The sequence below is a fragment of the Acanthochromis polyacanthus genome, chromosome 1 (genome assembly GCF_021347895.1).
Source record: "Acanthochromis polyacanthus isolate Apoly-LR-REF ecotype Palm Island chromosome 1, KAUST_Apoly_ChrSc, whole genome shotgun sequence".
Taxonomy (NCBI): Eukaryota; Metazoa; Chordata; class Actinopteri; family Pomacentridae; genus Acanthochromis; species Acanthochromis polyacanthus.
Genome location: NC_067113.1, coordinates 46,657,429 through 46,679,304, shown reverse-complemented (window position 1 = coordinate 46,679,304; position 21,876 = coordinate 46,657,429). Strand labels below are relative to the sequence as shown.

General features: G+C 35.9%; 1 protein-coding gene across 3 annotated transcripts in view; it reads right to left on the bottom strand.

Moving 5' to 3' along the window:
• tnnt2e (troponin T2e, cardiac) overlaps positions 1–20,889 on the bottom strand; it is a 37,737-nt gene extending 16,848 nt beyond the window's left edge. Inside the window, exons 1-10 of one of the 3 annotated variants that reach the window (XM_051953239.1) lie at positions 19,627–20,889; positions 19,426–19,455; positions 18,802–18,825; positions 17,565–17,586; positions 17,411–17,471; positions 16,784–16,900; positions 16,615–16,692; positions 15,883–15,996; positions 15,643–15,755; positions 15,418–15,508 (exon numbers count right to left, since the gene is read on the bottom strand). In XM_051953239.1, coding sequence (XP_051809199.1) covers positions 15,418–15,508; positions 15,643–15,755; positions 15,883–15,996; positions 16,615–16,692; positions 16,784–16,900; positions 17,411–17,471; positions 17,565–17,586; positions 18,802–18,811 — 606 coding nt within the window. In that variant the 5' untranslated portion in view covers positions 18,812–18,825; positions 19,426–19,455; positions 19,627–20,889. Of the gene's footprint in view, positions 1–14,899; positions 14,941–15,417; positions 15,509–15,642; positions 15,756–15,882; positions 15,997–16,614; positions 16,693–16,783; positions 16,901–17,410; positions 17,472–17,564; positions 17,587–18,801; positions 18,826–19,425 lie in introns of all 3 variants that reach the window. The other 2 variants (XM_022218870.2, XM_051953244.1) reach the window with 2 other exon arrangements.
• Positions 20,890–21,876: the final 987 nt, after the last annotated feature.

Here is a 21,876-nt window from a genome sequence, read left to right as displayed (position 1 = left end):
GTCCGAAAATGTACAAAAACGTCAGTTTAGTATGTCGTCTGAAAATGGACAAAAAATGTCATAGTTTAGTATGTCGTCAAAAATGGACAAAAACCGGCATTCTGTGTCCGAAAATGAACAAAAACGTCATAGTTTAGTATATCGTCAAAAAATGGACAAAAAACGTCATAGTTTAGTATGTCGTCAAAATGGACAAAAAACGTCATAGTTTAGTATGTCGTCCGAAAAAGGACAAAAAATGGCATTCTGTGTCTGAAAATGGACAAAAACGACATAGTTTAGTATGTCGTCCGAAAAAGGACAAAAAACATGATAGTTTAGTACGTTGTTCGAAAATGGACAAAAAACGTCATAGTTTAGTATGTCGGCCGAAAATGGACAAAAAATGTCATAGTTTAGTATGTCGTATGAAAATGGACAAAAAACATCATAGTTTAGTATGTCGTCAAAATGGACAAAAAACATCATAGTTTAGTATGTCGTACGAAAATGGACAAAAAACATCATAGTTTAGTATGTCGTCAAAATGGACAAAAAACGTCATAGTTTAGTATGCCGTCCGAAAAAGGACAAAAAATGGCATTCTGTGTCTGAAAATGGACAAAAACATCATAGTTTAGTATGTCGTCCGAAAAAGGACAAAAAACATCATAGTTTTAGTATGTTGTTCGAAAATGGACAAAAAACGTGATAGGTGAGTATGTCATCCGAAAATGGACAGAAAATGTCATTGTTTAGTATGTCGTCAAAAATGGCCAAAAAACATCATGGTTTAGTATGTCGACCGAAAAAGGACAAAAAACATCATAGCTAAGTATGTCGTCAAAATGGACAAAAAAACGCCAAAGCTTAGTATATCGTCCGAAAAAGGACAAAAAACGTCATAGTTTAGTATGTCATCCGAATATAGTCAAAATACGCCATAGTTTAGTATGTCATCAAAAATGGACAAAAACACGCCATAGTTTAGTATGTCGACCGAAAACGGACAAAAAACGTCATAGTTTAGTATGTCGTCCGAAAAAGGACAAAAAATACCATAGTCAATATGTCATCCAAAAATGGACAAAAACCGTCATAGTTTAGTATGTCGTCCAAAATGGACAAAAAACGGCATTCTGGGTCCGAAAATGAACAAAAACGTCATAGTTTAGTATGTCGTCAAAAATGGACAATAAACATCATGGTTTAGTATGTCGACCGAAAATGGACAAAAAACATCATAGCTTAGTATGTCGTCAAAATGGACAAAAAAAACGCCAAAGCTTAGTATATCGTCCGAAAAAGGACAAAAAACGTCATGGTTTACTATGTCATCTGAATATGGTCAAAATACGCCATAGTTTAGTATGTCGTCAAAAATGGACAAAAAAAATGCCATAGTTTAGTATGTCGACCGAAAACGGACAAAAAAGTCATAGTTTAGTATGTTGTTCAAAAATGGACAAAAAACGTCATAGTTTAGTATGTCATCTGAAAATGGCCAAAAACGCCAACGCTTAGTATATCGTCCAAAAAAGGACAAAAAACGTCATAGTTCAGTATGTCATTCGAAAAAGGACAAAAAACGTCATAGTTTAATATGTCATCCGAAAATGGACAAAAAATGTCATAGTTTAGTATGTCATCCGAATATGATCAAAATACGTCATAGTTTATATGTCATCCGAAAATGAAAAAAAACGTCATAGTTTAGTATGTCGTCTGAAAATGGATAAAAAACGGCATTCTGTGTCCGAAAATCAACAAAAATATCATAATTTACTGTCGTCCGAAAATAGACAAAAAACACCATAGCTTAGTATGTTGTCCGAAAATGGACAAAAAACGTCAGTTTCGTATGCCGTCTGAAAATGGAAAAAAACATCATAGTTTAGTATGTTGTCCCAAAAAGGACAAAAAACGTCATAGTTTAGTATGTCGTCCAAAAATGGACAAAAAACGTCATAGTTTAGTGTGTCGTCCAGAAAAGGACAAAAAAAATGTCATATTTTAGTATGTCGACAAAAATGGTCAAAAATGGCATTCTGTGTCCGAAAATGAACAAAAACGTCATAGTTTAGTATGTCGTATGAAAATGGCCAAAAACGCCAACGCTTAGTATATCGTCCAAAAAAGGACAAAAAACGTCATAGTTCAGTATGTCATTCGAAAAAGGACAAAAAACGTCATAGTTTAATATGTCATCCGAAAATGGACAAAAACATCAGAGTTTAGTATGTCGTCAAAAATGGACAAAAAACTTCATAGTTTAGTATGTTGACTGAAAACGGACAAAAAACGTCATAGTTTAGTATGTCGTCCGAAAACAGACAAAAACTGTCATAGTTTAGAATGTCGTCTGAAAATGGCCAAAAAAGTCATAGTTTATTATGTCGTCTGAAAATGGACAAAAAACATCACAGTTTAGTGTGTCGTCAAAAATGGACAAAAAATGGCATTCTGTGTCTGAAAATGGACAAAAACGTCATAGCTCAGTATATCGTCAAAAAATGGACAAAAAACGTCATAGTTTAGCATGTCGTCCGAAAAAGGACAAAAAACATGATAGTTTAGTATGTTGTTCGAAAATGGACAAAAACCGTCATAGTTTAGTATGTCGTCCAAAATGGACAAAGAACGGCATTCTGGGTCCGAAAATGAACAAAAAGTCATAGTTTAGTATGTCCTCAAAATGGAAAAAAAACATCATAGTTTAGTATGTCGTCCGAAAAAGGACAAAAAACGTCATAGTTTAGTATGTCGTCCGAAAAAGGACAAAAAACGTCATAGTTTAGTATGTCGTCCGAAAATGGACAAAAACATCAGAGTATAGTATGTCGTCAAAAATGGACAAAAAACTTCATAGTTTAGTATGTTGACTGAAAATGGACAAAAAAACGTGATAGTTTAGTATGTCGTCCGAAAACAGACAAAAACTGTCATAGTTTAGAATGTCGTCTGAAAATGGCACAAAAAGTCATAGTTTATTATGTCGTCTGAAAATGGACAAAAAACATCATAGTTTAGTATGTCGTCCGAAAAAGGACAAAAAACATGATAGTTTAGTATGTTGTTCGAAAATGGACAAAAACCGTCATAGTTTAGTATGTCGTCCAAAATGGACAAAGAACGGCATTCTGGGTCCGAAAATGAACAAAAAGTCATAGTTTAGTATGTCCTCAAAATGGAAAAAAAACATCATAGTTTAGTATGTCGTCCGAAAAAGGACAAAAAACGTCATAGTTTAGTATGTCGTCCGAAAATGGACAAAAACATCAGAGTATAGTATGTCGTCAAAAATGGACAAAAAACTTCATAGTTTAGTATGTTGACTGAAAATGGACAAAAAACGTGATAGTTTAGTATGTCGTCCGAAAACAGACAAAAACTGTCATAGTTTAGAATGTCGTCTGAAAATGGCCAAAAAAGTCATAGTTTATTATGTCGTCTGAAAATGGACAAAAAACATCATAGTTTAGTATGTCGTCCGAAAAAGGACAAAAAAATGTCACATTTTAGTATGTTGTCAAAAATGAAAAAAAAGGCAACCTGTGTCCGACAATGAACAAAAATGGACAAAAAACATGATAGTTTAGTATGTAGTTCAAAAATGGACAAAAAACGTCATAGTTTAGTATGTCGTCCGAAAAAGGACAAAAAATACCATAGTCAATATGTCATCCAAAAATGGACAAAAACCGTCGTAGTTTAGTATGTCGTCCAAAATGGACAAAAAACGGCATTCTGGGTCCGAAAATGAACAAAAACGTCATAGTTTAGTATGTCGTCAAAAATGGACAAAAAACATCATAGCTTAGTATGTCGTCAAAATGGACAAAAAAACGCCAAAGCTTAGTATATCGTCCGAAAAAGGACAAAAAACGTCATGGTTTAGTATGTCATCTGAATATGGTCAAAATACGCCATCGTTTAGTATGTCGTCAAAAATGGACAAAAAAATGCCATAGTTTAGTATGTCGACCGAAAACGGACAAAAAAGTCATAGTTTAGTATGTTGTTCAAAAATGGACAAAAAACGTCATAGTTTAGTATGTCATCCGAAAATGGACAGAAAACGTAATAGTTTAGTATGTCGTCAAAAAAAGACAATAATCAGGGTACCTGTATAGCTCAATGGGTTAAGCAGGTGAACCACATATCGGAGCCGGTCTCCGACGCAGCAGCCCGGGTTCGATTCCCGCTCGCAGCCCTTTGCTGCATGTCTTCCCAGACTTTCTTCCCTGTCACTCTCTCAATTGGCCTGTCAAATAAAGCTGATAAAGGACCAAAATATTTTAAAAAAGTCATAGTTTAGCATGTCGTCCAAAATGGACAAAAAACGGCATTCTGTGTCCGAAAATGTACAAAAACGTCAGTTTCGTATGTCGTCTGAAAATGGACAAAAAATGTCATAGTTTTGTATGTCTTCAAAAATGGACAAAAACCGGCATTCTGTGTCCGAAAATGAACAAAAACGTCATAGTTTAGTATATCGTCAAAAAATGGACAAAAAACGTCATAGTTTAGTATGTCGTCAAAAATGGACAAAAAAACGCCAAAGCTTAGTATATCGTCCCAAAAAGGACAAAAAATGTCATAGTTTAGTATGTCGTCCAAAAATGGACAAATAACGTGATAGGTAAGTATGTCATCCGAAAATGGACAGAAAGCGTAATAGTTTAGTATGTCGTCAAAAAAGACAACAATCAGGGTGCCTGTATAGCTCAATGGGTTAAGCAGGTGAACCACATATCGGAGCCGGTCTCCGACGCAGCAGCCCGGGTTCGATTCCCGCTCGCAGCCCTTTGCTGCATGTCTGCCCAGACTCTTCTTCCCTGTCACTCTCTCAATTGGCCTGTCAAATAAAGCTGATAAAGGACCAAAAATGAAATACTAAAAAAAAGTCACAGTTTAGTATGTCGTCGGAAAATGGACAAAAAACGTCATAGTTTAGTATGTCGTCCGAAAATGGACAAAAAACGTCATAGTTTCGTATGTCGTCCGAAAATGGACAAAAACATCAGAGTTTAGTATGTCGTCAAAAATGGACAAAAAACTTCATAGTTTAGTATGTTGACTGAAAATGGACAAAAAACGTCATAGTTTAGTATGTCGTCCGAAAACAGACAAAAACTGTCATAGTTTAGAATGTCGTCTGAAAATGGCCAAAAAAGTCATAGTTTATTATGTCGTCTGAAAATGGACAAAAAACATCATAGTTTAGTATGTCGTCCGAAAAAGGACAAAAAAAGTCATATTTTAGTATGTCGTCAAAAATAGACAAAAATGGAGTTCTGTGTCCGAAAATGAACATAAACATCATAGTTTAGGCTGTCGTCCGAAAATGGACAAAAAATGTCATCGTTTAGTATGTTGTCAAAAATGAAAAAAAAGGCATCCTGTGTCCGACAATGAACAAAAATGGACAAAAAACATGATAGTTTAGTATGTTGTTTGAAAATGGACAAAAAACGTCATAGTTTAGTATGTCGTCCGAAAAAGGACAAAAAATACCATAGTCAATATGTCATCCAAAAATGGACAAAAACCGTCATAGTTTAGTATGTCGTCCAAAATGGACAAAAAACGGCATTCTGGGTCCGAAAATGAACAAAAACGTCATAGTTTAGTATGTCGTCAAAAATGGACAATAAACATCATGGTTTAGTATGTCGACCGAAAATGGACAAAAAACATCATAGCTTAGTATGTCGTCAAAATGGACAAAAAAACGCCAAAGCTTAGTATATCGTCCGAAAAAGGACAAAAAACGTCATGGTTTACTATGTCATCTGAATATGGTCAAAATACGCCATAGTTTAGTATGTCGTCAAAAATGGACAAAAAAAATGCCATAGTTTAGTATGTCGACCGAAAACGGACAAAAAAGTCATAGTTTAGTATGTTGTTCAAAAATGGACAAAAAACGTCATAGTTTAGTATGTCATCTGAAAATGGACAGAAAACGTAATAGTTTAGTATGTCGTCAAAAAGAGACAATAATCAGGGTACCTGTATAGCTCAATGGGTTAAGCAGGTGAACCACATATCGGAGCCGGTCTCCGACGCACCAGCCCGGGTTCGATTCCCACTCGCAGCCCTTTGCTGCATGTCTTCCCAGACTCCTGTTCCCTGTCACTCTCTCAATTGGCCTGTCAAATAAAGCTGATAAAGGACCAAAATATTTTAAAAAAGTCATAGTTTAGTATGTTGTCCGAAAAAGGACAAAAAACACCATAGTCAATATGTCATCCAAAAATGGGCAAAAAACGTCATAGTTTAGCATGTCGTCCAAAATGGACAAAAAACAGCATTCTGTGTCCGAAAATGTACAAAAACGTCAGTTTAGTATGTCGTCTGAAAATGGACAAAAAATGTCATACTTTAGTATGTCGTCAAAAATGGACAAAAACTGGCATTTTGTGTCCGAAAATGAACAAAAACGTCATAGTTTAGTATATCATCAAAAAATGGACAAAAAACGTCATAGTTTAGTATGTCGTTCGAAAACGGACAAAAAACGTCATAGTTTAGTATGTCGTCCGAAAATGGACAAAAAATGTCATAGTTTAGTATGTCGTACGAAAATGGACAAAAAACATCATAGTTTAGTATGTCGTCTGAAAATGGACAAAAAACTTCATAGTTTAGAATGTCGTCAAAATGGACAAAAAACGTCATAGTTTAGTATGTCGTCCGAAAAAGGACAAAAAACATGATAGTTTAGTATGTCGTCCCAAAAAGGACAAAAAACGTCATAGTTTAGTATGTCGTCCGAAAACAGACAAAAACTGTCATAGTTTAGAATGTCGTCTGAAAATGGCCAAAAAAGTCATAGTTCATTATGTCGTCTGAAAATGGACAAAAAACATCATAGTTTAGTATGTCGTCCGAAAAAGGACAAAAAAATGTCATATTTTAGTATGTCGTCAAAAATAGACAAAAATGGAGTTGTGTGTCCGAAAATGAACACAAACATCATAGTTTAGGCTGTCGTCCGAAAATGGACAAAAAATGTCATCGTTTAGTATGTTGTCAAAAATGAAAAAAAAAGGCATCCTGTGTCCGACAATGAACAAAAATGGACAAAAAACATGATAGTTTAGTATGTTGTTCGAAAATGGACAAAAAACGTCATAGTTTAGTATGTCGTCCGAAAAAGGACAAAAAATACCATAGTCAATATGTCATCCAAAAATGGACAAAAACCGTCATAGTTTAGTATGTCGTCCAAAATGGACAAAAAACGGCATTCTGGGTCCGAAAATGAACAAAAACGTCATAGTTTAGTATGTCGTCAAAAATGGACAAAAAACATCATGGTTTCGTATGTCGACCGAAAATGGACAAAAAACATCATAGCTTAGTATGTCGTCAAAATGGACAAAAAAACGCCAAAGCTTAGTATATCGTCCGAAAAAGGACAAAAAACGTCATGGTTTAGCATGTCATCCAAAATGGACAAAAAACGGCATTCTGTATCCGAAAATGTACAAAAACATCAGTTTAGTATGTCGTCTCAAAATGGACAAAAAATGTCATAGTTTAGTATGTCGTCCGAAAAAGGACAAAAACCGGCATTCTGTGTCCGAAAATGTACAAAAACGTCAGTTTAGTATGTCGTCTGAAAATGGACAAAAAATGTCATAGTTTAGTATGTCGTCAAAAATGGACAAAAACCGGCATTCTGTGTCCGAAAATGAACAAAAACGTCATAGTTTAGTATATCGTCAAAAAATGGACAAAAAACGTCATAGTTTAGTATGTCGTCAAAATGGACAAAAAACGTCATAGTTTAGTATGTCGTCCGAAAAAGGACAAAAAATGGCATTCTGTGTCTGAAAATGGACAAAAACGACATAGTTTAGTATGTCGTCCGAAAAAGGACAAAAAATGGCATTCTGTGTCTGAAAATGGACAAAAAACGTCATAGTTTAGTATGTCGTCAAAATGGACAAAAAACGTCATAGTTTAGTATGTCGTCCGAAAAAGGACAAAAAATGGCATTCTGTGTCTGAAAATGGACAAAAACGACATAGTTTAGTATGTCGTCCGAAAAAGGACAAAAAACATGATAGTTTAGTACGTTGTTCGAAAATGGACAAAAAACGTCATAGTTTAGTATGTCGGCCGAAAATGGACAAAAAATGTCATAGTTTAGTATGTCGTATGAAAATGGACAAAAAACATCATAGTTTAGTATGTCGTCAAAATGGACAAAAAACATCATAGTTTAGTATGTCGTACGAAAATGGACAAAAAACATCATAGTTTAGTATGTCGTCAAAATGGACAAAAAACGTCATAGTTTAGTATGCCGTCCGAAAAAGGACAAAAAATGGCATTCTGTGTCTGAAAATGGACAAAAACATCATAGTTTAGTATGTCGTCTGAAAAAGGACAAAAAACATCATAGTTTTAGTATGTTGTTCGAAAATGGACAAAAAACGTGATAGGTGAGTATGTCATCCGAAAATGGACAGAAAATGTCATTGTTTAGTATGTCGTCAAAAATGGCCAAAAAACATCATGGTTTAGTATGTCGACCGAAAAAGGACAAAAAACATCATAGCTAAGTATGTCGTCAAAATGGACAAAAAAACGCCAAAGCTTAGTATATCGTCCGAAAAAGGACAAAAAACGTCATAGTTTAGTATGTCATCCGAATATAGTCAAAATACGCCATAGTTTAGTATGTCATCAAAAATGGACAAAAACACGCCATAGTTTAGTATGTCGACCGAAAACGGACAAAAAACGTCATAGTTTAGTATGTCGTCCGAAAAAGGACAAAAAATACCATAGTCAATATGTCATCCAAAAATGGACAAAAACCGTCATAGTTTAGTATGTCGTCCAAAATGGACAAAAAACGGCATTCTGGGTCCGAAAATGAACAAAAACGTCATAGTTTAGTATGTCGTCAAAAATGGACAATAAACATCATGGTTTAGTATGTCGACCGAAAATGGACAAAAAACATCATAGCTTAGTATGTCGTCAAAATGGACAAAAAAACGCCAAAGCTTAGTATATCGTCCGAAAAAGGACAAAAAACGTCATGGTTTACTATGTCATCTGAATATGGTCAAAATACGCCATAGTTTAGTATGTCGTCAAAAATGGACAAAAAAAATGCCATAGTTTAGTATGTCGACCGAAAACGGACAAAAAAGTCATAGTTTAGTATGTTGTTCAAAAATGGACAAAAAACGTCATAGTTTAGTATGTCATCCGAATATGGTCAATATACGTCATAGTTTTGGATGTCGTCCCAAAATGGACAAAAAAACGTTATACTTTAGGATGTCGTTGGAAAATGGACAAAAACATCAGAGTTTAGTATGTCATCAAAAATGGACAAAAAACTTCATAGTTTAGTATGTTGACCGAAAATGGACAAAAAACGTCATAGTTTAGTATGTCGTCCGAAAACAGACAAAAACTGTCATAGTTTAGTATGTCGACCGAAAATGGACAGAAAACATCATAGTTTATTATGTCGTCTGAAAATGGACAAAAAACATCATAGTTTAGTGTGTCATCAAAAATGGACAAAAAAACGTCATAGTTTAGTATGTCATCCAAAAATGGACAAAAAACATCATAGCTTAGTATGTCGTCCGAAAAAGGACAAAAAAATGTCATATTTTAGTATGTTGTCAAAAATGGACAAAAAACATCATCGTTTAGTATGTCGTACGAAAATGGACAAAAAACATCATAGTTTAGTATGTCGTCAAAACGGACAAAAAACGTCATAGTTTAGTATGTCGTCCGAAAAAGGACAAAAAATGGCATTCTGTGTCTGAAAATGGACAAAAACGCCATAGTTTAGTATGTCGACTGAAAATGGACAAAAAAGTCAAAGTTTAGTATGTTGTTCAAAAATGGACAAAAAACGTGATAGTTTAGTATGTCATCCGAATATGGTCAATATACGTCATAGTTTTGGATGTCGTCCCAAAATGGACAAAAAAACGTTATACTTTAGGATGTCGTTGGAAAATGGACAAAAACATCAGAGTTTAGTATGTCATCAAAAATGGACAAAAAACTTCATAGTTTAGTATGTTGACCGAAAATGGACAAAAAACGTCATAGTTTAGTATGTCGTCCGAAAACAGACAAAAACTGTCATAGTTTAGTATGTCGACCGAAAATGGACAGAAAACATCATAGTTTATTATGTCGTCTGAAAATGGACAAAAAACATCATAGTTTAGTGTGTCATCAAAAATGGACAAAAAACGTCATAGTTTAGTATGTCATCCAAAAATGGACAAAAAACATCATAGCTTAGTATGTCGTCCGAAAAAGGACAAAAAATGTCATATTTTAGTATGTTGTCAAAAATGGACAAAAATGGCATTCTGTGTCCGAAAATGGACAAAAAATGTCATAGTTTAGTATGTCGTCTGATAAAGGACAAAAAACGTCATAGTTTAGGATGTCATCCGAAAATGGACAAAAAAACGTCATAGTTTAGCATGTCGTCTGACAAAGGACAAAAAACGTCATAGTTTAGGATGTCATCCAAATATGATAAAAATACGTCATAGTTTATATGTCATCCGAAAATGAACAAAAATGTCATAGTTTAGTATGTCGTCTGAAAATGGATAAAAAACGGCATTCTGTGTCCGAAAATCAACAAAAACATCATAATTTACTGTCGTCCGAAAATGGACAAAAAACACCATAGCTTAGTATGTTGTCCGAAAATGGACAAAAAAGTCATAACTTAATATGTCATTAAAAATGGACAAAAAATGGCATTCTGTGTCCGAAAATGGACAAAAACGTCATAGTTTAGTATGCCGTCTGAAATTGGAAAAAAACGTCATAGTTTAGTATGTCATCCGAATATGGTCAATATACGTCATAGTTTTGGATGTCGTCCCAAAATGGACAAACAATGTCATAGTTTAGTATGTCATCTAAAATGGAGAAAAACCGGCATCCTGTGTCCGAAAATGAACATAAACGTCACAGTTTAGTATGTCGTCCGAAAAAGGACAAAAAACGTCATATTTTAGTATGCCGTCAAAAATGGAAAAAAATGGCATTCTGTGTCCGAAAATGAACAAAAAAGTTATAGATTAGTATGCCGTCTGAAAATGGACAAAAAACGTCATTGTTTATTGTGTCGTCAAAATGAACAAAAACGTCATAGTTTAGTATATCGTCATAAAATGGATAAATAACGTCATAGTTTAGTATGTCATCCAGAAATGGACAAAAAACATCATAGTTTAGTATGTCGTCCGAAAATGTACAAAAAACGTCATAGTTTAGTATGTCATTAAAAATGGACAAAAAATGGCATTCTGTGTCTGAAAATGGACAAAAAGTCATAGTTTAGTATGCCGTCCGAAAAAGGACAAAAAACATGATAGTTTAGTATGTTGTTCAAAAATGGACAAAAAACGTCATTGTTTAGTATGTCATCAAAAATGGACAAAAAACATCATAGTTTAGTATGTCGTCAAAATGGACAAAAAACGTCATAGTTTAGTATGTCGTCCGAAAAAGGACAAAAAACGTCATATTCTAGTATGTCGTCAAAAATGGACAAAAATGGCATTCTGTGTCCGAAAATGAACAAAAACGTCATAGTTTAGTATGTCGTCCGAAAATAGACAAAAAAACGCCATAGTTTATTATGTTGTCCGAAAATGGACAAAAAACGTCAGAGTTTAGTATGTCATCCGAAAATGTACAAAAAAAGTCATAGTTTAGTATGTAGTCAAAAATGGACAAAAAATGGCATTCTTTGTCTGAAAATGGACAAAGACGTCATAATTTAGTATGTAGTCAAAAATGGACAAAAAATGGCATTCGGTGTCCAAAAATGAACAAAAACGTCATAGTTTAGTATGTTGTCAAAAATGGACAAAAACCGGCATTCTGTGTCCGAAAATGAACAAAAACATCAGTTTAGTATGTCGTCTGAAAATGGACAAAAAACTTCATACTTTAGTATGACGTCCGAAAAACTACAAAAAACTTCATAGTTTAGTATGTAGTCCGAAAATGGACAAAAAACTTCACAGTTTAGTATGTTGTCAAAAATGTACAAAAAACGTCATAGTTTAGCATGTCGTCCGAAAATGTACAAAAAACATCATAGTTTAGTATGTCATTAAAAATGGACAAAAAATGGCATTGTGTGTCTGAAAATGGACAAAAAGTCATAGTTTAGTATGCCGTCCGAAAAAGGACAAAAAACATGATAGTTTAGTATGTTGTTCGAAAATGGACAAAAAACGTCATTGTTTAGTATGTCGTCAAAAATGGACAAAAAACATCATAGTTTAGTATGTCGTCAAAATGGACAATAAACGTCATAGTTTAGTATGTCGTCCGAAAAAGGACAAAAAACGTCATATTCTAGTATGTCGTCAAAAATGGACAAAAATGGCATTCTGTGTCCGAAAATGAAAAAACGTCATAGTTTACTATGTCGTCCGAAAATAGACAAAAAACGCCATAGCTTAGTATATCGTCCGAAAAAGGACAAAAAACGCCATAGTTTAGTATGTTGTCCGAAAATGGACATAAAACGTCATAGTTTAATATGTCATCCGAAAATGGACAAAACATCAGAGTTTAGTATGTCGACCGAAAATGGACAAAAAACGTCAGAGATTAGTATGTCATCCGAAAATGTACAAGAAAAGTCATAGTTTAGCATGTAGTCAAAAATGGACAAAAAATGGCATTCTTTGTCTGAAAATGGACAAAAAACGTCATAGTTTAGTATGTCGTCAAAAATGGACAAAAAACGTCATAGTTTAGTATGTCGTCAAAATGGACAAAAAACGTCATAGTTTAGTATGTCGTCCGAAAAAGGACAAAAAACGTCATATTCTAGTATGTCGTCAAAAATGGACAAAAATGGCATTCTGTGTCCGAAAATGAACAAAAACGTCATTGTTTAGTATGTCGTCCGAAAATAGACAAAAAACGCCATAGCTTAGTATATCGTCCGAAAAAGGACAAAAAACGCCATAGTTTAGTATGTTGTCCGAAAATGGACAAAAAACGTCATAGTTTAATATGTCATCCGAAAATGGACAAAAACATCAGAGTTTAGTATGTCGACCGAAAATGGACAAAAAACGTCAGAGTTTAGTATGTCATCCGAAAATGTACAAAAAAAGTCATAGTTTAGTATGTAGTCAAAAATGGACAAAAAATGGCATTCTTTGTCTGAAAATGGACAAAAACATCATAATTTAGTATGTAGTCAAAAACGGACAAAAAATGGCATTCGGTGTCCAAAAATGAACAAAAACGTCATAGTTTAGTATGTCGTCAAAAATGGACAAAAACCGGCATTCTGTGTCCGAAAATGAACAAAAACGTCAGTTTAGTATGTCGTCTGAAAATGGACAAAAAACTTCATACTTTAGTATGACGTCCGAAAAACTACAAAAAACTTCATAGTTTAGTATGTAGTCCGAAAATGGACAAAAAACTTCACAGTTTAGTATGTCGACAAAAATGGACAAAAAATGGCATTTTGTATCCGAAAATGAACAAAAATGCCATAGTTTAGAATGTCCTCCAAAAATGGACTAAAAACGTCATAGTTTAGTATGTCGTCCGAAAATGTACAAAAAACGTCATAGTTTAGTATGTCATTAAAAATGGACAAAAAATGGCATTCTGTGTCTGAAAATGGACAAAAACGTCATAGTTTAGTATGCCGTCCGAAAAAGGACAAAAATCGTCACAGTTCAGTATGTCATCCGAAAATGGACAAAAAACTTTGTAGTTTAGTATGCCATCAGAAATGGACAAAAAACCTCATAGTTTAGTATGTCATCTGAAAATGGACAAAAAAACGTAATAGTTTAGTACATCGTCAAAAACAGACAGCAATTGGGGTTCCTGTATAGCTCAGCCGGTTAAGCAGGTGAACCACATATAGGAGCTGGTCTCCAATGCAGTGTCCCGGGTTCAATTCCTGCTTGTGGCCCTTGGCTGCATGTCTTCCCCCACTCTTCTCAGTGTTTTTCTGTCACTCTCTCCCTTAAGCCTGTCAAATAAAGCTGATAAAGGCCCAAAAACAAAATATTAAAAAAATGGACAAAAAACGTCATAGTTTAGTATGTCGCCCGAAAATGTACAAAAAAAGTCATAGTTTAGTATGTAGTCAAAAATGGACAAAAAATGGCATTCGGTGTCCAAAAATGAACAAAAACGTCATAGTTTAGTATGTTGGCTGAAAATGGACAGAAAACTTTATAGTTTAGTATGTCATCAGAAATAGACAAAAGCAGCATTCTGTGTCCGAAAATGAACAAAAACGTCATATTTTGGTATGTCTACCGAAAATGGACAAAAAAGCATCATAGTTTAGTATGTCGTCCGAAAATTGCCAAAAAACTTAATAGTTTAGTATGTCATCCGAAAATTGCCAAAAAACTCCATAGTTTAGTATGTCGTCAAAAATGGACAAAAAAACGGCATTCTTTGTCCAAATAATAGCCTGGAATAATGCATGAAGGATTTTGTTTCCTCTGTTGCTATTTTCTATCTTTCATGATAAGCTAACAGGCACCTATCTGTCAACATGACAGCAAATCAGCTCCCAAAATGCTAAGCTGTTCCTTTGGTTCATGTTTCTGGGTTCTTTTAATGAGACATCAAATACTGAGCAAGTGTAGGAACATAATGCCTGACTGTTGAGATGTTGCTGGAGTTCCTGGATTAAACGACCACATGCCTGCTTCTGCATGGGGCGACGCACCACATGTTTCACCTCCTGTCTTCACCTCACTCCACTTAGCAGCGATTCAGCTTCGGTCCAACGCTTCCAGACTCGCTTTGTGACCCATCGACACACGGACAGAAAACACTACACAACAACCCAAGAGGCTCACGCTCCTCTTTAACAGTTACTCACAACTTCTGCTGCTCATTGATTCGAGTCTGGAGTACATTTATCTGGAAGTCAAGCCACATTCATTTAAATAGGTGCCTTCAGGACAGCCTTGCATTAGAAACAGTACATTAGAGGAAGCTTTTCCTGTGGCTGTGAGCCATCAATCTGCATCGTTAGTGCATAAATCAGTTTAAGGAGTGTATCTAGTATAATACACTTTAAAACACTTAAGATAACAACAAACTGCAAATCTACTGTTGTGTAAGCAAAGACTGGAAAGGACATTTGACATGTGGAGATATATTCCTCTCCTTGTTTACAGTTCAACGATATGAACACTTTATCAGTACAGCTTTGTATTAATATCTTCTCTCTAGTCTGGGCAGGAAGACAAATAAACAAACTTGCCAAAATGTCCAACCATTTCATTAAAAACATTTCCTAAGCTTCCTAATTAGCTTGAATGAACTTTAACACTGACAATGTTGTTCTACAGGTGCATATACAGTCTGTGATAATTCAGAGTAATCAGTACTTACATCATATTTCTGTCTCTTCAGTCTCTCGCTGAGGTCGAACTTCTCAGCCTCCAGTGTCATCAGCCACTGCCACAGCTCATTGGCCTTCTCCCTTTTAATCAAAAACAAGCTAGAGTTTAGAAACAGTAAAACTCTCTGACATAGGAGGCAGATTTGCAAAAACTAAATGCTTCAGACTAGAAATGTAGATGTTGGTATGCCTGTAGAACTGTGAACAGTCCTTACTTGACTTTGTCCTCGCCCAGGTGGTCGATGTTGAGAGGTTTCCTCCTGTCTGCCAGGATCTTCTTTTTCTTCTCTCTCTCCGTCTGCTTCTTCGCTCCTCGCTTTCCATCTTGCTGGATAGCAGAATTAACACATGAGGGAGCAACGGCGTAGAACAAAAAGAAACGGAAAGAAACCCCATTCTCATTATAAACAGACAAACAAATATGTGACCAAATGTGTCTGTGTGTGATGACTCACCCTCTGCTGGATGCCACAATACTGCTGAGTCATGTTTGTGAGAGCCTTCTTCTTCTTGGCGTCCTCATCCTGCTTCTTACGTGCCTCCTCCTGCTCCTTCCTCTCCTTTTCTTCCTGCAAGGCAGATTGTAAAACACACATCTCTACACCTTGTGAACCAACACCGAAGGCTTCTAAAGATGGAGAAGTAAGAACAATAAAGTCCCAAAAACCAAAACAATGAGCTGAAAGGTGCTATAAAGCTCCGCAGAACTGCACAGTCAGGAGGTTTTGTGTTTAGGCTCATCACTACCAGTTGCTGCTCTTATTCTACGCAGCCACATGACGGATTGTTATTATAAAATACAGAGGACACCTTTACAGTAATAAAAAAAATGCTTACACAGCACACCTATTAGACTGAATAATGTGCGACGGACAACATAAAGACAACAAACCTACAAGTTCATTGCCATCTATGTAGTCTGATTTAAGATTAAAGCTACGGGGGAAAATAAATAGTCTTATATTTTAAAGACTGGCCTTTTACAGTACATCAAAGCAGAAATAACAAAGACAGAACAGCTAAGGGACGGAGAGTTTGTATTCATTACAGCTTGCAGCCAGAGATTCTCCCACATTATTTTTAATCGTATTTGGGTGTCAATTATTAGGGATAGGACACTCTTTATTTATCGAATCCGGGATCGCGTCCTGGAAAGGTTGACACAACTGCAATTAGAAGGAACTCACAGCGAGACGAGCCTGCCTCTCCTTCTCCTGCTCAGCTCGGATCCTCTGCTGTTCAGCCCTCTCAGCACGACGCTTCTCCTAATCAGCCGCACACACACAAACACAGTGTAATTGTTTGCCGGGTGGTGCATCACTCTAGCGATCTGGCAGGCTTTCCTGGAAGACTTACAATCCTGTTAACGAGAGCGACGAGCTCCTCCTCGTCCTTCTTTCTCTGAATGAAGTGGGCCTCGATCAGAGTTTGCAGCTCAGACAGATCTTTCTCGTGACGCTTCCTGTTGATGTCCTGCAGTCACAGACGCACCGTTATTGAACAATAACATCCCAAAAGCCCTGAATCACAACCTAGGCTTAGACATCAGTGTTTGATACTAAAACAGCACCAAAAAGTCTAGAAGCACACAAGAAAAGCAGCTTTAGATACATTCCAAATACAGGAAAAACTGCACATATTCTTAAGTAAATTTAAAGGCTTGAAATGCAGAATTATTCACATATGCAATTGAAACGTGTATTCATCACTGTTTGCTGCTGGACCTTTGGTAAGAAGATCAAATAGGTTAAAATGAAGCCTATTAGATTAGTAGATTAGAACTTAGTGTAGGGATTGAAATATTGAACGAGCAAGCAATCAACCAATCAGCATCATAAAAGCTCATAACTTAAATGTTATAGTAACTTTGCTAAATTTCTTAAAAAAAACAAACCTGTATGAGATTTATCTTCTCACCTAACTGTTTCCAAGAAATGTTGAAAAATATACATCTTTTTCTCTAAAATGGCATCAACCACTCACATCAAAGTCGACTTTATCTCCCTCGGGTATCTTTGGCACCATCATCGGTGGAGCAAATGACCTGAAATACAACATTTCTGGTTTAGAAAAAAGAACTTTAACCATTTTACTATCAGCTGAATGATGTGAATTGATTTCAATTCAAATGACTTACTTTGGTTTGGGTTTGGATTCATCTGTCACAAAGAAAAGAGCACAAAAGCACAATTTTTGAAGAATAGCTTCATTCTGATTCCTATTTTTCATCTTTATTACAATTTAATGTCTACTTTATCTGTTTATTCCAAAGTATGAAACTTGAAAACACATTTCTACTTCATAATTCACAACTTACATGTCAAACTGGGCAGCAGCACGCCCTCACAGCTGATTAATATACCATACAAGAACACTCTGCTGGATTCTATACAACAGACGCAGTGTTTTCTGCCAGTAAAGCCCTATCTGGCACTTTCTGCAGCCATTTCAACATGATGTCCATTACAGTCATTTTAAAATAAGCAGAATGTGTAACAGCATGCTGAGATTCAGTGCACCCGACATGAAGGGGGATTTCTTCATAGTCTCCTAAAAGCTGTTTTTGAAATACAGCATAGCCTTTATTTTGGCAGCAGTTTGGAACGTGTGTGCAGCATTTAATTGCTTTTTTTTTTTTGTAGTTGTTGTTTGCAATTTGGACAGTTGAAGACACCAGATGTGCATGTTAATCTACATCAGAGATCTCAAAGTGTTTTCATGATGCCTCATCAGCATGTTGGAGCACCTTCATCTGCAGCTGGAAATGTTAATGCAGCCGCATGCAGACTACAAAATGAACTCCCTTATTATTTCCAAAGCCTTTGTTCCCTCAGGTCTGATACTTACTTTATATATATTTTGATATGAAAACCTTTCTTGCACGTCAGAAGGGGAAATAAAAAGTCTAAACAGCTTGCATATATTCTGTCATACTGCGATGGTCTCAGTACACTGAAGGTTTCAAGCCGTGAAATCTTGGTTTACCTTCACACAGTTGAGGCAGTTCTTTTATTAAAGTGTGTTATCAGAATAAATATTAAGCCAAGAGGCAAAATGAATTCATCCACAAGGAACTGAAGGCATTTCTGACAAATATCCCGGCACTAATGTCCTCCTATCCCACCTAAATGACTGTCAAACACAGCAGGGTGCACAAACCAGACTGAAGGAGTCTTATTTAGTCACACCGTGCACACAAGTTTTAAAAGAAAAACTGTGCATTACCGTCTTCTGCAGTTTCTATGTGAAAGGTAATGCGACGAGGCAGATGAACAGAGCAAGAAAAGAACAGCAGCTCATTAGTAAGTGTAGCTCATAGGAACAAAACAGTCGAGCTGAATATGGTGAAGTTAAAGCAAAATAAAAGTCATTACCTTCAGCCATGGAGGCAGGAGTTTCTGAGGGGTGAGAAAGAATGAAAATACGATTAGATTTAATGCTACAGGATTACAATCTCTCTTTTTAAATAAGAAATGCACATTTGCAGTCAAATAAACATGAAATAATAATGAAAAATGGTCAGACAACTTACAAAATATCTCAAATGTCAATATCTTCTCAGCAAAAGGTGAAACAAAATCTCAACAATTATCAGTACTGAGTTTTTCTGGCATGCAAACAGTAATTCTTGTCTGAATAGATGTTCCTATTTTCACAAAATAGATCTCTCATAACTTCATCCAACACTAACTCAGCAGGCGGCTCCTTGGCAGCCAACCACAGCAGTGATTAGCAAATACTGAACATGAGAAAGCTAATAATGATTTAATTTCACTGTAACATGCAGGTGGAGACTGTGTTTGAAAAGCATTTGCACTGAATCTGTGTTACTAATTTATAACAGGTGTTCATGTAACATTTATAATGGCACTGGCAACGACTACACATGAAACCATTTAATAACAAATACATTTTTCTGTATAAATATTATCACATTCTATAAAAACACAGATGGAATTTTAATGGCACATGGAAATATGTTCAAAGAGGAGAATTACCGTCTACTTCAGGTGCAGCGTCTTCTATTTCTAAAGAGAATTAAAGAAGCCAGGTTGTGTTATTGTTTGCCAAAAGCACGACAAAAGAAGAACACACATGCACACAACAATATGCCACAGGAGTGTAAGTAAAACAAAACAAAAAAAAAAACACAAGAAGAAACGGGTATTATTTATAGACAAACAAAAAGTCATACAAACCTTTTCTCTTTCACTGTTTCCATGACTGAGTGAACAAAATATGGATTAGTGGATCAATGCGACTCTGGCAAACAGCTTGCAGGAGGGATTTGGTCACACTCTGAGCACTGTGATATTGTCTCTTGGGATGCACTGAAAAACAGCGCTGGTGTTTGACATTCATTCTGAACAAAGCCACAAACGGGGAATGATCTTGGATGACAAACTGAGCCTGTGAGCGGTTTGTAGCATGTCACATATCAAAGCAGCGTCTCGGCACAAAGGAGAAAAGTTGGGGGGAAATAATCATGTTTGTTGTGTGTGTTTGTCCTATATGTGACTTTTTAGTCAGTCTTTAAGTAAAGCGCAACAATATTCCATTACGACTGAAATCCTGCAATTAAAATCCCATTAAAGCGTAAAAGTAGGAGCACAAATTCTAGAGAAAAATGTACCATATGACTAATGTATACGACATTATTCAATTGTTGATAGGAATGCATCAATATATAAACAGCATTTTACTCTTGCAGCTAGTTTAAACAAAAAAGGGGGAAAATATAATGTTTTAATCTATTTGTCAAGCTTTTTATTCTACTTTTTTGCTTCTGTGCTCTGTCTTTTTAATGTATTTTACCTTACACTTTGCCATCTTTACCTATTTTACCCTTTCTTTGTTCCCTCTTATCATCTGTGTAGGACTTCAAACTGCACAGACCTCCATGAACAGGAATATACAAATAAAGTTTGGCTGTTTGACTGTTCTTTTGGGGATTGCGTGGTAATTATATGAGTGTTAAACTAGCAAAAACAACATTTTTTTCAGGTAAATTACTAGATTTTTAACGATTATTTACAAGAAGCCATCTTATCTGAGAGGTTCACAGCAGAAATGTCTCTTAGGTGGAGTATTAAATGGCGAATTCATCAAAAAAAATTAGAGGACATTTTAAAGTAGTTATAGGATTGACTAAGGCCCAACATAACTCCACCAAATGCTACATGCCAGTGGCACAAAAGATACAACACTGCTTAAGTTATATATGCATATATAGTACATGTTCTCCCAACTGCACTAAAACTCTTCAGCATATATATTCTTTCCACAGAGCCAACTGAGTCAAATTTGATCATAAACAAATCAAATCTTCAGAGCGTGACAGGATCTTGAGGAAAACCTAACCTTCTGTCAGAGCAGCCTCTGCAGTGCTAAAAATGGGACCGAGATAATTCCAATAAAACCTGACAGTTAAACATGAGCTGACAGATCAGTGTTGACAAATGAAGTGTTAACACTCAAAAGGAAAACACACCCTGCTAGCTTGCTACGGCTTTTTTTTTTTTTTTTTTATCATTGACAGCAGACACTCTAACGGCAGCAGGCGCGCCGGAAACAAGGCGGCGAAGCACACGTGAAGCCATGCAGAAGCCTTTACCTTCCTCCGGCTGCGTTTCTGCCTCTGAGCAGACATAATCAGGTCAGCTACATCCAGCAAACGGAAGCCAGAAGTGACATTTTGCTTTCGAAAAAACAGCGAACGATCAGAAAGTCTTTACTTACCTTCCTCCCTGAAAAGAAAAGAAGCGAAACAAGTGAACTTTTGGGGGCATCAGTCAAAGTTGGCTCTGCATTACAAACACTGCTTCAGAGATTTAGTGACAGTACTCACTGTTCCACCTCCACGACTTCTTCTTCATCAGCCATCTTAGATTTCAGTTACCTGCATCACAGACGGAAGAAGGAAAAATCACCACTTTGGTTTTTCACAGAAAGCATTTTAATCAATTTCTTATTTTTCTGGGAGAATAAACCAACTGTTTATATGACAAACTCACACACACTTAACCAAACTCCTTCCTCTCAGGCTCAACAGGATTGTTAATTTTTTGATTTTTATATTTTAATGGTTTTCTTGTTGTGACTGTTTGTCTTCCTTTTTATCTTATTGACTGTAATGTTTGTACAAGCCCCTGAGATTACTTCCCTTCAGACAGATGGTTTGTATCTCCATTCTTTCAGTGCTTTTATTATTTGTGCAAACAACTAAAAAAAATAGCCCACAAAGAAACTTGGCTACATGCTGTGAGATTGGAGAAATTGCAGAATCTGAAATGATTCCACCATGGGCACTGCAGGCGGAGGCCCAGGGCTTTAAACAGCTCCAGGCCTAATCCTCAGCCATTTCCTCTTGGCACTGATCAAGGCTGCAGGCAGCCGACTGGAGACAGAACAGCAGTGAAACCGCCCCGGTCTGCACAAATTCTTCACGG